The sequence below is a fragment of the Trachurus trachurus genome (assembly GCF_905171665.1).
Source record: "Trachurus trachurus genome assembly, chromosome: 7".
NCBI classification, from domain to species: domain Eukaryota; kingdom Metazoa; phylum Chordata; class Actinopteri; order Carangiformes; family Carangidae; genus Trachurus; species Trachurus trachurus.
In genome coordinates this window covers 8411525-8432904 of record NC_139901.1, presented here as the reverse complement: position 1 = coordinate 8432904, position 21380 = coordinate 8411525, and the positions used below count along the sequence as shown (strand labels likewise).

Sequence of the window (21380 nt, the reverse complement as noted above, 5' to 3'; positions counted from 1 at the left end):
GGCCTCTGGATGTATGGGGGTCATTGTGTGTATTAATCAAAAGGTCGGTTTCACCCGTGTAAAATGGTCCCCATGAATCACGCACCTCATGTGACTGAGACGAGGCGTGACTTCAACACTGATTGACGTGGTTGCCAGGAGCAGGAAGCCAGCAGTGACATCACTTTCCAGAATTCCCCTTCAGAACGGTCGCGACGACGAAGAGCAGCCGGAGCGCCGGAGAGAGAAACACGGAAAAACAACGAGTGTGCTGCTGTGTCTGCTGTTCCCACGCGTAGCTCACATCCACGACATTAAAGGTGAGTGTGTCTATATCGAAACCCCTTGCACCGAATCGTTGCTAGCAGCCGCTAACTGTTCCGTCCAGGGTTTCGTTTACCGAACAAGCTAACGTGACGGCTAGGTTAGCCGTCCGCTTCCCTGCTGTTTGTATCGGAACAAAGACTACTCTGCTCAGCGACTCGGTTCGTGTTGTCTTTATTCACACACTTTACACTGTGTTGTGTTTTCGCCTATCTGTTAGCTAACTTATCACTGCGGTGTTGATCTGTGTCTGTATACTAGCTAACAGCCCGTTGGTTGAATTTTTAATGACACTGAAGTGCGGCGCCGTAACGTTAGCTAACGTTGACTTACAGCATTTAACTTAATTAGTCAGGAAACATTATGGAGACCCAGCTGTAAAAACAAAACACAAGCCAAAATTATGCACTGAGTGTTTCCTCGTTGTTGGAGTATAATGGAAATGGCTAATCTGTTATAAGTAAGCTAAGTTAACGTTTATTAAGCCCTGCGTATTATCGCTCAGCCATATGTAGTTGCTGTGTTGTTAAAGCGTAAATACAACAACATGTTGGTCCTGTGTAGTAAACATACCTATATGGTAGCTGCCTGTCACATCGAAACTCATTGTATAACGTTATAACGTGGCCTATTTAATATGTACAGTAGAAAGGGAAGGGTGTGGGTCAGTTTTTTTTTCCTATAATCGTTGTCAGTCCTCCTCCTCCTCCTCCTCCTCCTCTTCCTCTTCCCTTTCCCTCCCTCACCCCGTCTCTTTCCCAGCCATGTCAATAGACCGGAATAAGCTGCCAAGAAGACCTCATTCTTGTATCTAACCAATTCGTTCAGCCTTACTGAAGTTAGCCCTCCTTTTTTTCCTTTCCAGTTTTCACCAAAGCTCTTGGTTTTGCTAGCTCCATACTTTTGAGTAGCAACGAGCAGACCAGTTCATCTGCTCCCAGAAGCAATTCATTTATGGGATGCTTGCCAAACACTTTAATCACCATTTGTCTTACCTGTTTATATACAAATGCAGGAAACTTCCTTTTACATGTCAAATAATGTTGCTTGTCCCTCTTCATCTGAGCTGCAGTTGCTGAGGACTGGAGGACTAGGTTATGTCATTACAAGAGCTGTCCAAACACTCATTTTTTCCAGGCTTATTCATTTATACCTCCAGCCTGTTAGTCTAAATGAGGGGGGGATATAAAGGGAGCAAACAAACACAGCTGAAAAGTAAACACTAGGAGGTATTAAAATGCCTCATTGTGTCCGCCAACACAATGAGGCACTTGTCTGCGAGGACTAAGAATATCAGAATTGAGTAGTGGCTGGAGTAGCTGGGAGAGTGATGCGATTGTGGTCAGAATAATTTGCTTGGTTTGGAAAGCATTGTGTATTTAACTTGCTGGTGTCAAACTGAATGTCTAAACACACACCGTGCCACTGTTCATATGTGACATAGAAGTGCAGTCTTATTTATGATGGTTCACACACTTTAAAGGGGAACTATGCAACTCTGGTTGCTTTTCCTCTGTTTTGCTAATCCTTCTCCCAGCCATGTGCATTTGTTTTTAATAAAGCTGGCGAGAAAGTAATCCATGGAGTGGTGGATAATGTTATATAACATAAACGATGTTATGATGTGTATATTTGTGTAATCTTATCGGTCATAAACAAGAGATTACGGGGCGCGTTTGTGTTGGGGTGCTGCCGAGACGAGAGCTGGGACACCACCAGGTCGGTGGTGCAGGGTTGGTTTTCGGCCAAGAGACGCTATGTCATGGCAGAGAGCCTCCATTCTCCCTGTAACAAGTTACAAGTCATTTATAAAACCATCACAATTACTGCAAAGCTGTTTAATTAAGGCAGAAATGTAGCTATTTTCCCAGAGCTGTCAAGAGCAACAATGGTTTTGATTGTATTTTGCTTCTATTTCTATCACTTCCTTCCTGCTTAGTCATAGTTGTAATATTACCATCACCTGCAAGAGGGCACATTTGGTGGCAGACATAACTCAAATACAGCCCCTTTCAAATATTTGATTTTGTGATGGGGCTAATTTGGCTCAGTATTGTGTATTTATAATTTTGTGTAAATGCAATGGCAATATAAACTCCATTGAGAAAAAAGGACATCAAAACAGACACGCTGTTGAGATATAAGCATTTGTACAATATAGTTAATATATTTTCTGTTGTAAGAGCTAGACAGAGTTGTTGTATTGCTTGGCCTTGAGTCGTCAGCTCTGCTGGATGCAGTTCTAGTCTGTTTATTACCTATACCAGAGAGGTAATGTTCTCACTTGCATTTGTTTGTTTGCGGCATAGGTTACGCAAAGACACTGAATTGATTTGCATCCAACTTGGTGGAGGGGTGGGACATGGGCCAGGGAAGAAGCCATTGAATATCCCTGTGGATAGACAGGGCTATAACAGGAAGGATTTTGATGTTAGAAATCTATATGGTGTTGAGATTTGGCAGTCAGTACATTTATGAGAATACTGGATGAAAGGATCTCAAGAATCATAACAAGAGACATTAGACAGAATCACTAAATGACATCCATTGAGGGCTGCAGCATTGCATCCATACAACCAACAACCAACAACATATAGGGTGAGACTAAGGTGGAAGTACAGCACATGGGCAGTGCAGCACCCTGACAATTAGCTGTGCACACATGCTGTGGTTTCAATCTATTATTAACAGACTTGTCGAATCGTTTGGCTATAGCAGATATGCAGTCAACTGAGTGGTATTCTGTTTTCTTACATAACACTGTCATCCCCCGTCACTTTGTCTGTTACGGATTGAGTAAGAGATGTGTTCACATGTCTTGTGATGGTGACACACAGTTGTCACGGTGTGGTGAAGAAAATGGGTTAGAAATCAGTGATGTTTCTGTTGTTGTAATTTGTTCTCAATATGAAAGTAGAAAGTAGAAGTAGAAAGACTAGTGTTTTATATCATTTTAGGGACTCATCAGTCCAAAACGCTGGATTGGTGTCTTTGCCATTAATTTTCTTTCTCAAGCAGACTGGTATCGACCATGGCATGACCAGTTCACATTAAACACAGTATGTTTGTTACCGCTTCCTTTATCAGATTACTCCTTCAGTCATCAGCTCTGTTTGTCCTCATGTTACCTAACATTAAAATGACTCCCCCCTCCCCGTGAGAGCGGTGAGATATACAAATGTTGAATTCAAATTCAGGTTCAGGTTCAATATGATATAACATTTGCGCAAATACAAAATACTAGCATGCGCTATAATTTTTGCTCCAGTTTCGGAGTTATAAAATGTTGATTTAAGTAAAGTTAGCTCTCGTAGACAGTCAGACAATATATGGTGAGCGCTGACAAGCTGCAAAGGTCTCCACCTTCAGTCAAACATTGCTATTTACATTTTATGTGCCTTAGGCCTAGATGACTTTAAGTGTGTTAACACATGTACCTGAGAAACAGCCACCACCTTCTCATTTGTTCCATATTACTGTAGACCAAAGTACACAGAATGTTTGTGCCGGTTTCCTGCCATAACATTGCTGCATGTTTTGACTTGAGTCCCAGGCAGCTGACTGACTGCTATATTTCACTTCCTCTTTCCACTTCATGCTGCTGTGTAGTTTACAGTATATGCTATAGCAATGAGTTCTTGGACAGTAGTCATAATTGGGCTGTAACCTGTTGGGATTCAGAGTCATTAACTATTACCTGCGTTGTGTTGTTGTTTTTGCTTCGCCCATGTTTACTCATGTATTGTGTTTCTATAACCTAGCTTAGTTTGTACAGGTCACCTGTTTGTACAGGCCCAGGTGTTTGTCAGTGTAAAGTGACAAGTCATTGTTTGAACTCCATCGGGGAGCTTTGTCATGGAAACTTTGCGGAAGTGCACTTACACAATATGGAGGAGCTGCTTCTGCTTTCATTCCCTCTATTCTCTTCTCATCTGGGACTTTGGTCCACATGTTCGTCATTTACAGCAATAACTCGATGTCAAAGACGTCGCACACTCAGACCTTATGTCCACCCAGCATGAGAGCGAGATTAGATAAGACTGAAGTGCCTGAGGTGAACTGTGAAGTCATGGAGTCATGACACACATAATAATGAGTTCCCCTATTATTTTCATTGTGGTGTGTAGACACACTGACCGTGTCTGCACGCAACCTATTAGCTCTTGTGTCGTGGCATTTGGTGCTGTTGTTTCATTTCTGGATCTGCCACGAATGCTTAGCTGTGTTTTAAGTGTACTGCGTACTTGATTACCTGGACATTGGATGATCTTACCTCAAATATATCTGTCAGTCCTCCAACTGTGATTTGTAGTTGGTTCTCCCCTTATCTTCCACCCCCAAGGTTGCGTTTTACAAGTGTCAAACTCCTAGGATATGTGTCTCTCTTTGGCAGTGTTTGATTTACTTCATTTGTTTAATCTCTGTGCCATTTCATGTTGATTTAGTTGAGAGGCATTGTTTGCTACAGAGCTGGTTTTAATGTTCAGTGGAGAGGCTGTTGACTCAATGTTAATATGAAATGTAGCTTTATGGAGTTTAATGGTAATGGATCACAATAGGTAACACGAGGATATCTCAGTCAGCTGTCTGGTGAGGCATATCAAATGGTTTGTTATCTCATACAGCAACAAAGCACTGCTTTTCTCAAGGTCCTTCACTCACTGCTGTTTGTGTGTTCTCTTCAGGATGTCTCTGTATCCATCTCTCGAGGACCTGAAGGTCGACAAGGTCATCAAGGTGAGTGTGCTTTTGTGAAACTTTGTGACACTGCCATTTTCCCAAAGTTACTGACTGCTGATGTAATAGATCCATGATTTTCTGCTTTTTATTGCCCTTACAAATTCTTGAACTGAAAGGACTTTTTACACATGCAGCTCAGTTTGATTGTTAAGCCTGTGAAAACAATTGTACAGTAACTTCTGGAGCTTTCAAAGCTTTGGAGAAGAAGTAACAAGAATGTAATGAAAGTGCCTTGAACTAGCTTTATGGGAACTGAACTATTTTTGGTGGTTGACCTGGAGTCAGGATGTTTTAGCCTCAACCTGCTTTGATTTAGACGATTCATTTTTTAATCTGTCCCTCCCTTTTGAGTCCCAGAACTTAATGGACGTCAGTGTAAAGCCTCTGACTTCTAGATCTGAGTTCTTTATTGTTTTAACTTTGCCATTTTAACGTCACATTTGCATGTCATTGAAGATATAATTTGTTGCTTTTGTGTTGCTTTGGCGCACAGTACACTGTTTAATTTTGATCCATGAATGAATTCATAGCAGTATCCTGATTTTAAAAAATGTTTCAGACTTAAAACACTTTTTAAAAGACATGCTTTTCTAAAGAAGATTCATGTTTCCTAAATAACCCTGCTGCAGTTCTCTATTGCATACTGCTGATGACAACTGCCTGCTGTTTGACTGTTGAATGTAATTACCTTCTAGGCCCAGGCCCAGTTTGCCCAGACGACCACCCCCATGCCGGCCATCACTGAGGGAACCTACCAACCTCAGCTTGCTACTGCAGGGATGCCAGGATCAAGTGAGTCTCTCATATACTTTAGAAGAGTATGTTATCCTCTCATTGTGTTAGAACCTCCTTTATACTTGGGAAAATTAGTTAAACTTGTAGCAGAAATCCCTTCATCTGTGCCCGCTCTCCCATCTGGGGCGGTCTCTGATTATTCTTTTGGGCAGATAAAGACGTGTGGAGTGAGAAACCGGGACGGGAGGGAGACTTGTGAGGTCTTTGCGCAATAATGGGAGTAAACGGGCCCCCCACACAGGCTGTGATTACTCTCTCTATCCCTCTCTATGTGCAGTTCTCTGTTTCTGTCTCTCACATTGTGTTTTGGTGCAGGGGTTTGAGGGGTTTGTGTCAAAATAGGCCTGAACTCTGCAGTGGGTCATGTCCAGATGAAAGAAAAAAAGAGGGAAATCAGGCATACAGAAAGGATGGAAATTGGGTAAAAGATGGCAGAGGGCTGTTGAGTGATGAGAGAACACGACCTTTCTGCTTATTTTCAATCACTTCTCCCCATTTCCCCATTCTTGCACTCATTCTGCATCTCTTTTCTTTTGGATGCAGAGTTCTGTGGGCTTTTTGGTCTTTTGTTTTTACCTCAGCAGTGCTAACCATGAGTCACCATGGAGACTGGCTCTGGTAGTTGCACTGGGACAGGGAATGATGGGAGAAAGAGAGAGAGGAGGAGGAGTTTATTTGAAAAGGAGGGAGGGCTGAGAGACCCAGGAGTAAGCTTTAGGGGTTCAAGGAGGATTTTCTAAGCAGGAAGATCACTCCAGTTGTGATTTGTCTTTTCCTCACCTTAAGGCATGAACAAGACACTTTTTCCTGGTAAAGCAAGATTCATAATGAGTGAGTCAGTGGAATTTCAAAAGTCCTACCCATAAGTCCTGACAGATCTGGAAGTATGGCTGAGTTCAAGGGCCGTTTCCCACATACTGTAGCTAAAGATAGACTATTGAGAACGGGGTTGGCCAAAGGATAAACTGCAGGGACAGAGAAATTGCATTGAACTGGATAAAAGAGCAGAGTTCAGTCTCACACCAACAAGAGTTTGTTCTTTTGACTTGCCTGTGTGGGTGGATGTGGAGCAGGCATGTGTGGGAGAGGTGAATGAAAGAGAAGGTGATACAACAGGAGAACAAGAGGAAATCTAAATGAGGAAAAGAAGAAGAGGGCAGACCAGCTGATAAGACTGGGCATTGTGAGATTTCTGAAATAATGAAACACATTCTGTTTTTATTAGGGTCAAGTGTAGGAGGAGAACAGGATGAATCATGATCTCCATTTTTCTATCATTTATACTTTTTGTTTTACCAGCATAGGGGTGTTTCTCTCTCTGTTTGTACCGTAGCCAGAGCTGCCACCTCTAACTTTACAACGAGTGGTTACTGATCTCTTGTTGCATGTGTGGTTTAAGTGATTGAATCAGATCACACTGAATGTAGATTTGACTCCACCTGCTCCACCTTGCACACTCAAGTTGAAAGGAAAATGTATTAAGTATTAAGGGATAAGCTATTTAATTTAGTCTTGGAGAATCAAACTAATTAAGATAGATCTATCTTGAGTTGCTTTCATTATATTTTTGTAATACAATGACAGTTAATGCTTTCTATCTTCTGCCTACATCAGGAAGTTGTAAATGAGTTTTCCCTCAATTGAGGAAGAGGTCTGGTTGGATTATACAAACCAGACGGGCTGGTTGAGTATTTCTGAAACTGCTGAGTTCGTGTGGGATTTTCACACACAAGAAGTCTCCAGAGTTTTTTACTGAGAACGGTGCCAAGAACAAATAGCGAGCAGCAGTTCTGTGCACAGAAACCCCCACGTTGACGAGGTAGGTCAGAGGAGAAGCGACAAGACCGGCTGGAGCTGATAGAAAGCAGTAACACAGTCAACATGTCTCATGCGCATCCCTTCATGGCCACAGTTAAACGTCCTCTAATGGCCAGTTCCAGCAGGATAACGCTCCATGTCACAAAACAAAAGGAGTCTCAAACTGTTTTCATAAACCGTGACGACAAGTTCAGCGTCCTTCAGTAACCTCCCCAGTCACCAGATCTGAATGCTGAGTTGTCATCGTGCATCAATGTGGCACAGCTAATTTCAGAGACCAGACCGGTGATGTGACTGGCTGAGCATGTATTTATTAATCACCACGCCCTCTGATCTATATTTCACCTCAGCCACGCTGTGTTTGCGCTGGTGCACACACATGAACCAAAATAGCAGGTGTGCCTCTGAGACACCCACAGTATATTCTGAATGACTGGCTAACACACACAATCAGGTATGCAACTGTAGAGATTTATTTCCCTACGTCTGAGAACCTTCACTATTGTCCTCTCTGTTACCTTGGCAGTAATCATTGCTCTGCCGCAAGGGCAACATCAAGCTCTTGTTGCCAAAAAAGAAATGCAGGCAAGCAAGAAGAGAGACAGACAGGTACAATGCACCTGACTGTCTGACAGTAAACAGGAGGCTGAGTCCTAGCCCAATGTCATGTCTGTAGTAGTGTGCTCTAATTTCAGAGTAGACACTTCAGGTTTGGAGTTGCATGACTTGCTCATGACTCACACACTTCACCACTTGGCATAAAAGCTGTGTGTGTGTACATGTATGTATCTTTGTGATACTTAAATAGACAGAAGAGAAAGACAAAGGGGAGGGATGGAGATATTCATACCATAGCTACAGTAACACTTAATTACCATCAGAGAAAGGAACTCCATACTGTTGCCAGGAAAGTTTGACTGCACTGCACCACAGAGTGGTTATTATCAGTTGAATTCCAATGGAGGTCTCTGTGTCACTCAAACATGACCCTGCTGTGATTAACAGCATGAATAAAACAGGGAAGAATAAGGTTGGATATAAAAAAACCTACTCAATTGCAGCAAATATAAGAGAGTTTATGCACCTGTGAAGTCGAATCATACAAGGTACATCGATGTTCAACTTCAGGGAGGGGTTTAAGAACAACCTGCTTGTGTTACCATATAAATGCATTAATGTATTCATTTCTTTATTATGTACCGGTAATCTTAAAATAAACTTGTTTTTTTTCTCCTCCATGTTTTCTCTCTCTTTTTCTCCTACCAACCACCTGTCCCCCCTTACCTTATTTCTGTCTTGGCTGCCTTTCCCCTCCCACCTACCCTCCTCTTCCTTCCTCCTCTTGTGTCTCCAGCCTTGTACCCAAACCTGGAGGAGCTGGGAGATTACATGGGACTGGCTCTCAACAGCGATGAAGTCCAGAGGAACCTGGCCCTGTTGCCTGTGGCTGATAATGTGAGTGACATGACAAACACGACTCCAGTCCACATACTACATTAGATGAAGTTGTCTTGTAAGCACCTGTTCCCGATGCCCTGAGGTGACCAAAACATTTAGATTTTCACTGTTTTTAGTGAGTTTTCAGTAGATGAAAAACCATGAGCTGAGCATGTATCCAAAGCAAAACAGTACTGTGTTTGTGGAGATCCACAACACTGAATGACTCACCACAGGCCTGGAGCAGTGTGTGGGAGGGTGTGAGCTCTTCACTCCCCTCCAATTGCATGTGTGTGTGTGTATCCTGCAACATGTCAGAGCTCTTGCAGCACCCAAGCTTGTCAGCTGGCATTTAACCATCTGTGCTCTCTGCCATTTCTTGATATCTTTGCCTCTAGCATTAATTATTTATATGTATGTTTTTGTATCTCCACATTGTCAGTGCAAAGTAGGGCTGAGCCATAAGGTATATGTTTAATATTGCAATATTTCTATATCCTCTTTGGAATTCTTCTCCATAGAAATTCCTTCCTGATGTTGCACCAGCAGTATAATATATAATTGACACCTTTCACTATAAATATGAAACAATCATGAATAACCACATGGGCTAGATGGCCAGAGCAGAAAGCCAAAGTTGGAGCAGCACAACATTAACTGGTGGAGGAGATAAAATTGAATCCTCCCACATACTGCACCTTTTATTTTATGCAGCATTCCTTTTTATCTGCAGCTGAATTTTAATGTTTCTTTTTTATCCTCTTTCTTCCTTCTTCCCCAACATGTTCTTTCTCAACCCACCTCTTCATACATTCTCACCTCCTCTGCCGTCTGGCATCCTTTCCCCCACTCCTCAGCAAGTGGCAGTGGCCTCCCTCTCAGGTGTCGGGGGCATGGTGCGGCCCGTCACCGGGGCAGACGTGGGGATCAGACGGGCAGAGATCCGTCCAGGGCTGAGGGAGATTATACTCTGTAAGGACCAGGACGGGAAGGTGGGACTCCGGCTCAGGGCCATTGACAACGTGAGTCAGCATTACAACCTCTTTGACACCTGCGTTTATTATTCAGCATAAAATGGTTGGAACCACTTTTCAAATCCATGATTTGTTTTTGTGTTTTGTTTCTTTGATTAGAATGTGCTCGCTAAAAGAGTGACTTGCTGGTGTTTGTCATCATCAGTCTCTCTCTTTTGATACTTGACCAGCTTGAAAGTGGTAATTCGCTTCTGTTGTAGTTAATAATTCAGTTTGTACAGAGTTGCACAAACAGTAGGCAGGGCTGAAATGACTGGAATGAGTTGGCAAACAAAGAGGATTCAGAGTATTGGTAATCAATGTGCTGCTGAGATGAACCAGACACAGCACACTCGTGGTTTGTACATCATGCAATAAAGTCTGCAGTAATGGACGTCAAGTAAAAGAGTGGAACCAATCTTTTGAAATGAACAATTCAGACATGAGCACTCTGCTGATCCTGTTGGATTTTTAATGATCAGTGTTTTTTTCTCTTCTTCTTTATGAACATACAATCTCTTCTGTCCTGTGTCCTTGTCTCCCTTTTCTCAAGTCACTCCTGTGTTTGCTTAACATTATCAGTGTCTGTCTTCTGTCTGTCCTAACTCTTTCTCTGTGTGTCTGTGGCCTGGATTGATTTTGAATGTTTTATCTGTTTCCTGTTTCCTTTCACAGGGAGTGTTTATCCAGCTGGTACAGGCCAACTCCCCCGCGGCCCTCGCAGGGCTGCGTTTTGGAGACCAGGTCCTGCAGATCAACGGGCAGAATTGTGCCGGCTGGAGCGTGGACAAGGCCCACAAGGCCCTGAAGGCTGCAGCTGAGACCCGCATTGAGCTTGTGGTCAGGGACAGGTGAGGACTGAGGATTATACCTATGTGTCCTAAACTTTTTTTAAAGGCTAGATGTTTTCTTTGTGTTTCTTTAATTTGAGCATTGCACCACTGAACTGCACCTGATTTTGACCATTTTGGTCTTTATTTACTCTAACAGCTCATGTTACAGTTCTAATTGAAAGGCTGGTTAATTGTCTTTGACTCACACAATGTTTATTTGAGGAAAAGATAAGAGGCAGCTCTCTGATGAGCTCAGGGCATTGTGACAGATTCCAGATATAAACATTGCCATCACATTTGCATAGAACTGTGAAGTGTGAATTAGTTTACATTTACATGTCCATAGGCTATTTTAACTGGCAATGTTTTCTGTCCATCATGTTTTCAGTTTCATAGTTTTTCTGGAGAAGCTGCAATGTTTGGCTCCCTCTGCTGGCTCCTCCATCACTTGCACTTTGCTGCTCAACTCATCTTTTAGTCTCATGTTTCTAAACATATCATAGAGTCTCCTTGAGTCACCTTGTATTTGATAACTTGACAGACGTCCAGGTGCACTGTAATTTCCAGTTAAACAGCCTCAGCATCACATTTATGAAACGTGCTTACAGCAAAAAAACACCGTCAAATCTACCGCAAGGATCGGCATTTATCAATCTGAATGTGAGTGCAGGGTACGCAAATATCTCACGCCAGGTCTGACCAGGCGTACGCACATTTTGAACCAGCATAGAACATGCAGGAACGAGTGCTGCTGTGTCGGAATGATTATTAAACCATACTAATCCATACCATACTATGGATACTACCATACTAATCCTCCATCCACCAGTGATGACAGTAAAGTCCCTCTTCTTGGCCGTCTTCCGTGTCTCCATGTCGTAAAGTGGGCAGGATGAGGCCTCTTAAGCAGGAATGTATCGAGGCGTGACATTTAAATTGTTTTCAGCCACTGGATTTATCAACACCACGCCAGTTCTACACTGAAATTGGCAACGTACACACTTTTTGTAAATCACACGTGACACTTGGCGCACTTTGACACCAGAATCTACACCAGATCCTACACAAGTTTGATAAATGACCAATGTGTGTAACAAACCTGTGGATTTCTAATTCGGTCTCTGCTTCTGTGTGTGTCTGTAGGCCATTCCAGCGCAGCGTCACCATGCACAAAGACAGCTCTGGCCACGTGGGCTTCATCTACAAGTCAGGAAAAATCACCTCACTGGTCAAGGATGGCTCTGCTGCCCGCAACGGTCTGCTGACTGAACATTACATCTGTGAAATTAATGGACAAAACGTCATTGGACTCAAGGTCAGACACTTGTTTCTGTGTGTACGAAACTGTTGGTCAGTTTTGAGGTGATGTGGTATGGTGTCATTTTGTTACTGTGTCAGAGCAGAGAAGATAACAATCCAGTACATTTGTGATTCTCATAAGATGTTTGGTGCCTAATTTTAAGTTTGCACCTGGATGACTGCTCCCATAATATCAATATAATAAAACGTGGGGACTTGCAGCGATTATAAAGTAAGTGCAGCACTCACCAAGGCCAAGTCTGTGCAAGTGTTAAGCATTTATCAGCCATGATGGCTCAGTAGTTTGTCCAGTATTTGCCCCAGTAGACATGTAGTCGGCTTTAAGTGTGTTGTTAGTTTGAAATCTACATTGTGTTTTGCTGGCTCCTACAGTTTTCTCCTTTGATTTGATCTACTTTTATGAACTTTTCTGAATGCAGCGATAACGTCACACAACATTTAGCACTCAATGCTCAGTCCTGTGCGTATAACACTCTGAATCAAGCAACAAACCAAACCTTTAACTGTAGAATATGTCCAACAGTGTCACCTTGTGTTTGACCTTGTGTGAAACTATAGTGCAGCGGCTCAGATGAGACTGTAGTTTTGGAAAGTTGAAGACTGAGGTCAGGTCACATACACACCATGATAACGTAGTCACACAGATCTTTTCAATCTGAAGAGCAGGGAAACTGTCACAGCAGGTGACGTTTGTGACCTGACATAAAGCACAGATACAGAGCCGTAAACAGACTGTCAAAAATATTAATGTAATTAATATTGTAAATATGTAAAAAATGTAAGAAATGTTCAGTTTTATTTCCACAAACTTACAGCAGGCTTCAACTTTTGACTCAGTTCATTATATTATAAAAGATTGATGCTTTCCTTTTTGCTCTCAGCTGCTTTAGTGTTTATTTCTTCTATTCTCCAAGTTTATTTTTTTCTAAAAACACATCAAAACAATGGAGAAAAACAGAAAAAGAACTATAATGTGATGTGAATGTGTTTTTACTAAACCTTGAACCTAAAAGTAATTCACTGATTACACAAAGTCTTGACATGTCATTATTCCTGTGTGTAACTCCAGGATTCGCAGATCAAGGATATTCTGTCCACCTCTCCGACCGCCATGACCATCACCATCATGCCCAAGTTCATCTATGAACACATGATTAAGAGGTGAGTCTTCAACAGTTTATCTGGTCATATGCCATCAACTCATCATTTAGTTCAGACCTACGTTAACTTACATCGTCAGTGATCCGATCACATGTAGTCGGCTCAGTGTTGGAGCAAACTGTCTCACTACACTCTTTAATTCATTATCAGGATATGTAGCTGTATATTTAGAGAAGGACAGGCCGGTTAGTCAGGTTAATCCTACAGCAAGATAATTAACCGAAACATTACAGACAAGGCTTCATACGATGAGGACCAGCCCAGTCTCCAGACACTAAACCCCATGGGGCTGTCCTTGGAAGAACTGTACACTGACATTAAACATAAAAAACAAACAATGAACAAACAATGGCATCGCTCCCTGCTGTGGTTTGTTTACGACATGAAAGTGGACCAACACAGGTTTTGACGACAGTCCATTTATGATTGTACCATGCAAAAGCTACATTACAGAGCAATGTCCAATCTTCTAAATGTAAAAGTCTAAGTCTGTGTGTGTATTGTAAAAACATGCTAAGTGCTTTGGTTACCATGGTAACGCGGATGTGTTTCAGCACGAGTGTGTGGGATTTATCTGATAAATGAGAATATGAAAAGGAGTCATACCATTGATGTGCGGAGTACCTGTCACAACTTGTTTCGACAGGTCTCATCAAGCAGCGAAGTGTAGAAACTCTCCTTTCTCACTCATTACTGCCACTTTGAATCCGTGTCATGTCCGTGTCATGTGGTCTATGAGGCTCACTTGCAGTCTGGACTGGTTATTCTCATAATCAGTTATTTTTTCCATGAGCTCTCTGTTACACTAAAGAACAGAAACTAAGCTCATCAGGTTAAGTGAGGTACAGCACAAGCTACTGTCAGACATATCTCTTCACCAGTTAGAGCTGGATAACATCATCTCAACTGTCCAGTCAATGAGTTACGCATCGGCCCTGTCATTAAAAATAATAAGTGTTTGAACGACCGATCCACACTACAGCTGTGGAAGTGTCCTGAAGCCTGTGGAAGTTTGTGTGTGATCTGATGTGAGGTGTGGTTTCATTCTCCAGGATGTCCACTGGTCTCCTGCGGTCAGCCATGGATCACTCTGTTCCAGAGGTGTGAAGACCAGGAGGACTGTACAACTGTCGGGATGTCTACAACACACAGATATTTCTCTTGCTCTCTCTTTCTCTCTCTCTGTCCTTACTCATGTCTTGATCCGTCTCTCTCTATCTGTTTCTCTCTCTTTCTGTCTTCATACCAAATCACCTCCTGCATCGCAATCATCATCGACGCCGTTTCTCATCCTTAACATAATCTTAAAATGCCTTTTTTTCTATTCTTCAGTCGTTCAGAATATTCTTCACCTTTTCTACATTTTCCTCATCTCTGTTGACATTTGTACTTTTTTATATGTTAACCTCGTAAACTGAGTATTACATGATTTTTTTTTTGTTTTTTTTCTCGTTTTGTATTTGAGATCACGGACAGTACAAAAAATGTTTTTTTTTTTAAAGCCATGCACACTATCCTGAGTCCAGAGCTTCCTCCTCAGTGTGGAGATGAATCATTGGCACCAGAGGTTTCACCTTGTTAAAAATGCTGTAACAGCCAATGGTCAGTCATCAGAGCCCCACAGTACCATGTAGATGGCTGCACAGCTGTGCTCTCAGTCCCTGCACTTGGCCCCGTAATGTGTGTACTTTAATAATCTGAGTTGAACTAACACCTGGGAGGGAGGGAGGGGGCTGATGAGAAAAAAAAGTTTGCTGACTTTAATCTAGATTACAGTGTACAGTCATTTTACTAGGCCAGTAAACTAATAGGTTTTAGCAAAGGGTTGGTTTTTAGTTTGTACCATTAGCATTGATTTTGTCATGAATTTTATAGGCCCTGGATTCTAACATGCAAGTGAGAGACCACGTGGCAGTTTCCACCTTCTCCAAGAGATGACGATGTGTCATGCACTCGCAAATAATAATTAATAATCATGTTAATTATAAAGAAGATGATTATTATTGTCTGTTTACATCGCTATGACAGATTATTCAGGACGTGGAGCTGTGCACGCTGCTACTCTCTACTCGACGTATCATTTGCATCTCATCTCCTGTCTCTGCAGGAATATGTCAAGATGAGACTACTGTGTTCATAATGTTGGTACTGGGAACACTGTGTGCACATTCCAGGGGAGAGTGTAGGGAAAAGGGGCAGCAGTAGACGTTTGGCGCCCTATGCAGCTGGAACTCAGCCCTGTCCGAAAAACACCATGACAACAACGAGACGGTGAACGGACAGCATGCGAGTGTTTGTTGTAACCTTTGAGGGACTTGTTGGTGTTTGTTTGGACAGGGTCTGTGCTGGGCAGACCCACTAAGTGCACTTTCCACTACCTTTGAAAAGGTTGACTTTCCTGTATCCATTTCAGTCAAGTCCGATAGTCGTGTTTGTGGCGCCTCATGTTAATGTATGTTAACTGTAGGAATCTGCTCAAATTTGATGCTGAAAATCCTCTGCTCAGATTTAAAGGCATTTAAATTCCACATTCTGGGTTTAGCTTGTGAACCTGCTCTATTCTGCGCAGAGCTGTTAGCAGACTTCCCTCTGTATTATTCCTTCCTTGACTCATGAGCACAGTGAGACTGAGCAGAGCTCACAGTTGTGAATTTCTACTTGTTATATAGAGTTGCTCCTTTTAATGCTGTTCATGTTTGGATGCATGTATTCCTTTAATTTTCTAGGTATGCAATCTGATAAACGTCACTGTCATTCTGTAAAAAAAAAAAAAGTTAGAAAATCTAAAAGTTTATATACGAATGTAACCAAGATAATATTGTAAAACAAATAAACAATCTTTCTGTTCATGTTAGCTTGATGGAGTTTGTCGTCACTGCCTCAGCATGACATTTATCATTATTCTAGAGCAAGTGATCCCACAACCCCGTCACAATAACATCCAGAGACAAACACACACATGAACACAACAGAAACGTTTCCTCCATGCTGTTTAATATAGGGGCTTTTGGTCTTTCTTTATACAGTGTGGTGGGAGTGTGAATGGAGATGTCATCTACTGATGTCTTTAACTGTACACACTACTATTGCCATTAAAATAGTTCATTTACAATACGTTATCTGTAGATATTAATGACGTCAGCTGGATTACTATACAATGCATTAAATATCCTTAATGGTAGGATGTTAAAGACTAGGTATAACCTCTGTATATATTAATTATCATTACATAGTCTACGGAACACATACTCAGACAGACAAGGAATAAAGCATAAAATGACATTACACATTCAAATATTGACAAATAAAAAAGAAAAGCCAAACACCCCCCACCTCCTCCTGTCATCCCCAAGAAATATTCAGCATCATGTTTGTCTAAGGATATACGCAGTATATAATCAATCAGTCACCGCCGCATACTGTACACTGACACAACCTCACACTGCAGCAGGAAGTTCAGGTGTATTATAGGACAGAAACAAAAAACAGAGGCTCACTGTAGACATTCTTTCAGGACAATCAGGGTAATGGCCTCCTTGGCTTTGCAATAGAACTTGATAAAGTGCGGTATGTTAAAGACTGAATGGAGGAAAGTTGAATCAAACTTTTAATGGATAAATCAATCACATCCTTGATGAGACTGAAGCATCTGCTGGGACTTGAACATTTGACAAGGGAAATTACTGGACTGTCAGCATCCAAAAACAATAAAACTGCAGGCCATAATGTCTGAATGTTGCCCATGAAACAGCTGAATGTAAAGGACAAAGTTCCCCCAAAGGGTTAATGAGGTCACCAAACCCCCTATTAGGACCGGATAGTGAAGACATACAAGCTTAACACAGGTCTGTCAAAACATTGTTAGAATCTCCAGCATACATCAAATATACAATATTAAAGCAAAAGACAACAATTTACTGAATAATAAGTCCCCAAAGTCCAAAATTTAAACAAAGACAATCTGTGTTTGAATGCATGTGTGTATGCATTTCATTTTCACTGAACAAAAAATAAAAAATAATAATTATGATTGTGAATATGATCTTTAATATTGCACCTGGTCATATTGGAATTTTGATATTTCTATTCATTGTTCAGCCCTAGTTTGGAGATAAATGTGAGTAAGATAAAGGTTCCATATTGTATTAAGTATCTATTAAGTAAGTATGTATTGTATAATTTTTATGTCACTTTTCGTTAATAAAGCAGGTCTAGGTTCTATATTACCTACTACTGTTAAAGTCTCAGTCCAGTCCTGTTTTAGAATCTGAGCTTTAAAATGAGCCGTCAGGACTTCTTTAACTTATTGTTGTCACAACAGAGCAGTGGCTATTCTCAACCAAGCCCCTTCTCATATTGTTTTTACCTGAAATCTGTTATATCTGTATTTATTCTCTCAGAAAACAGAGAGAAAGGATGTAAAACTACACATAGATGGTTTTTGGTTTCCAAAAACCATAGGTATCTTCATATGGATGAACTCTGCAGATAAAACACAAGAAAAGTGTCAAATACGGGACCTTTAACTTTTAATTTTTGGGCACAAGAAATACTTGTTACAAGCTATATTATGATTTAATGTTTACAGATCATTTACTGTAGTGCACTTGCCTCTTGTGCAAAAAATTATATCTACTCATGTCTTTTTTTTCTGTGGTTCTTTTTAAATAGAACAAACAACAAATAAATAAATAAAGACCCATCGTAGATCAAAGATCCACACACTGCACAAGATGAAATACATCTCTCAGGACTTTGGGGGCTTTGTAACACAAGAACAAATTCAATATTTTAGTAATCAGTACATTACTTCACAATACGATAAACTTCACATATACATAACGCAGCTGAAGTAAAGACTTTGGTGCATAGAGGTAAATCAAAGGGGTTCGAGATGATTACTGCTACCGACAACAAACCTGAACTCCTGGACCTGAACCTCCAGCATCAGTTCACTGGACGTTCACTCTTCAGATGAACTGTAGTACTCACTCTCATAACGTTCATTGATAGAATATTTTTTACACAACACATTAGTATCAAGAGTAAGAGATGTCTCCATTCCTCTTCCCTTACAGGATTAATTATATGGCTTTTTTTGTTATTGTAAAAACATGAAATTGTTTTAGCTTCCTAATCCACTTCAGCTGAGTGTCTCACACAGTCAGGAGATGGCACAACACAATTCATGATAACAAATATGGTTATGGATGAAATGTGGGGGGAAGTGTTGAGTGGAGAGGAGGCAGTCCTGTTTGTCTCTAAGGCATTCAGTCAATCTTTTCATGGATCTCAGTGGCTGCTGCTCCAAGGTCAATGCAGTGAAAACACAGGAAGGGGATGTCATGATTGTCTCTAACAAAGAAGCTACTCGTCCTCTACTAGTGTTTGACTTTGCAACAGCAGTTAGACTTTTAAACGTCAAGTATTTTGTGGCCTGTAGGTACAAATGTCAAGAGCTGAGGTGAATAGCTCTTACTATGGATGAAATAATGACATATGTGTATCTTGTTTTTAAAGGTCTACCTGAAATGTCTGCATCATCTCAGTTATCTGTGTCATTATTTACCTCAAACATCGTCAGCACTTTGTCAAACTAGGTCAGAACAATCTGTGAGACACAACTCAGTGGACAACAAACACGCACTTTGGAAACCAATACAATCTCAGCTTCAAGTAATTGCTTAAAATTCATAAAGTGAACAATAGTGCAAAAAATATGTCAACCAAGAGTTTAAAAAAAAAAAAAAAACATGATTCATGCTGATTTTTTTTCACCTAGTAATTAGGTTCAGTTGGTGTCAATTTTTTTTCTTCTTTTTGATGTCCATTTATTGTTTTTGCAGGTTGTGTCCAGGTGTGTCTAGATACACAACTGACATATGAGTCTCTGACAGTTTAACAAATTTTCATTTTGCCCTTATTAACGCACACAAAGTTAAACCTTTGCACAAGATCAGCAAATCAAGTAATCACTTTGAGTGCTCTCATGATTCACACAAAAAAGAAACAGCCTGATCATAAATGTGATCACAACCCAGAACGATATCTCACCAATTTGTAACCACCGTGTAATATGTAGTCCCTCTGTGTCTGGAAATGCTTTTCAGAGTTAAACAAATGAAGTTGACTAATCTGCAGTGACTAACTCTTGTACAGTGGACTTGAAACACACACTACCAAAGTGACAGCTAAAACTACACCACGAGAGCATTAAAGAGCAGAAATATACAGCACGGAGCACAGACTGAGCACAACTCACTTCATTCAGATCTACAACAGTGTCAAACTGAGCCAGTGAGTATCTACAAACAAGTGTCTGGTCATAATGCATCTTTCCAACCAGGTCTGATGGCTTGTAAAACGATTCTTCTGTGTGTTTTGTGAAACAGAAACCCAAAATGTGATCAGTTGTTTTCAGTGATCTATAGTTCAGCCTAGTCGGGATACAAAGAGCACACATGCAATTCCACCCTAAAACATGACGCCCATGTCAAAGCCTAAAGATCAAAGACTGTAATAGAAACATAAAGAAAATGGCTGGGTGGTATCGTTAAAGGTGAAAACTTACTGTAAAACCTATTGTTTGTTTTTGCACCAAGTCAATAAATGCATTATAGAACATCAGTATTTTCTGAGTTTTGGAGGTTATAGTCTTTATGCCAAGCTAAGCTAACCAGCCTTCAAATATAACAAACACATGAGAGTGTTATCAGTGGTTAACTCTGTGGAAGAAAGAAAAGATGAGCTCCCATTCACCCTCTATGAGAGGTTCATGTGATATTGCAGCCTCATCTTTCAATATAGGAGCAGATGTTATTAATATCCTTCTTGGAGGGTAAAAAAAAAAAAAAAAACATGTGAGAGTCAGATAAAGGAGCTTTTTGGCCACATTATTACATTTTCAGATTGGTTTAATTGACATTTACACAGTTAGCCAGAACAAATAGAAACTACTAACAGTAAAACCATGAAGGAATAGTTCACTAACTGTGGTTAGATGTTTAAAAAAGATGTAGCCTCGGTTTATACTGACCAACACTTCTAAATTTGACAAACAGGAAATAGTTTCAGCCCTGAACTTCCTGTAAAATGAACATGTTTTGACATTTGTTTGAGTTTGCGTCAAACAAGCCGAGACTTCAACTTTTAAATGCTCATTTGCTGGTACCATTTTTATTTAAGAATAAAATCTATTTATTCGTCTTTATGTTTGGACAAAGCTGGGTTAGCTGTGTCTTAGCCTACTTGTCTGCATGCTAAGCTAAGCTAACGGCCTGGTGGCTAAGGTTCATACGAGCTCACTAAAGTGTCAAAATGCTCAAGCTGACCATAATTTTGGACACATCAGGGTTAGATCCATCAGAACCCTGAGGTCACTGATTGGGCCCCGAGAGAGTGACCACACAGCCATGGTGTCAGCGCAGACAGCGACGGAGATAGCGAGACATTATCCAGCCAAGTGCTAATCACAAACATGCACACACATATTTCTGGTAAATTACCTTGTAACGAGTAAGCTGTGTTTCCACTGTATATCTTGCAATCACTGCGACAATCAAATCAAATAACGGCTGCTGCAATCGTTTCCAGAGTTGAACAGTGTCATAAACTCTGCAGTGTGTCTGAAGCCTCCAAACTCAAACTGGATTTTGTGTCTTACTGGTATCTGCAACAAGGCGTCTCCACTGTCTTCTCTTCTAATGCATTCAGTCTAAATGTCCACTTCATATGGGATCATGATCTCCTTAAACTAAACATCAGACAACAACCAATCTCCTTTAAATCCAATAAGATTCTCAAACAAGTAGGAAGCGAATCTGGTTTTGACTCCAACAGCTGAGTGTGGAAGTTCTCAATGGCTCTTGCAGCTTTGCGAGGTTCACTGTGTTTTTGACCTTTGAATCAACCTGAGTTGTGTGTCTGCGTTGCTGTTTCTTGATACTGGATAAGCTCCATG

The 21380-nt window shown here is 41.0% G+C and overlaps 1 protein-coding gene across 1 annotated transcript; it reads left to right on the top strand.

Annotated features, from left to right (window-relative positions):
• Positions 1-143: 143 nt before the first annotated feature.
• On the top strand, positions 144-16274 carry sdcbp2 (syndecan binding protein (syntenin) 2). Its single transcript, XM_083975136.1, has 9 exons — positions 144-299; positions 4989-5040; positions 5739-5835; positions 9011-9111; positions 9951-10115; positions 10782-10957; positions 12083-12254; positions 13329-13420; positions 14473-16274. The coding sequence occupies exons 2-9, from the start codon at positions 4990-4992 to the stop codon at positions 14525-14527; spliced, it is 909 nt and encodes a 302-aa protein (XP_083831262.1). The 5' UTR covers positions 144-299; position 4989; the 3' UTR covers positions 14528-16274.
• The last annotated feature ends 5106 nt before the right edge of the window (positions 16275-21380 follow it).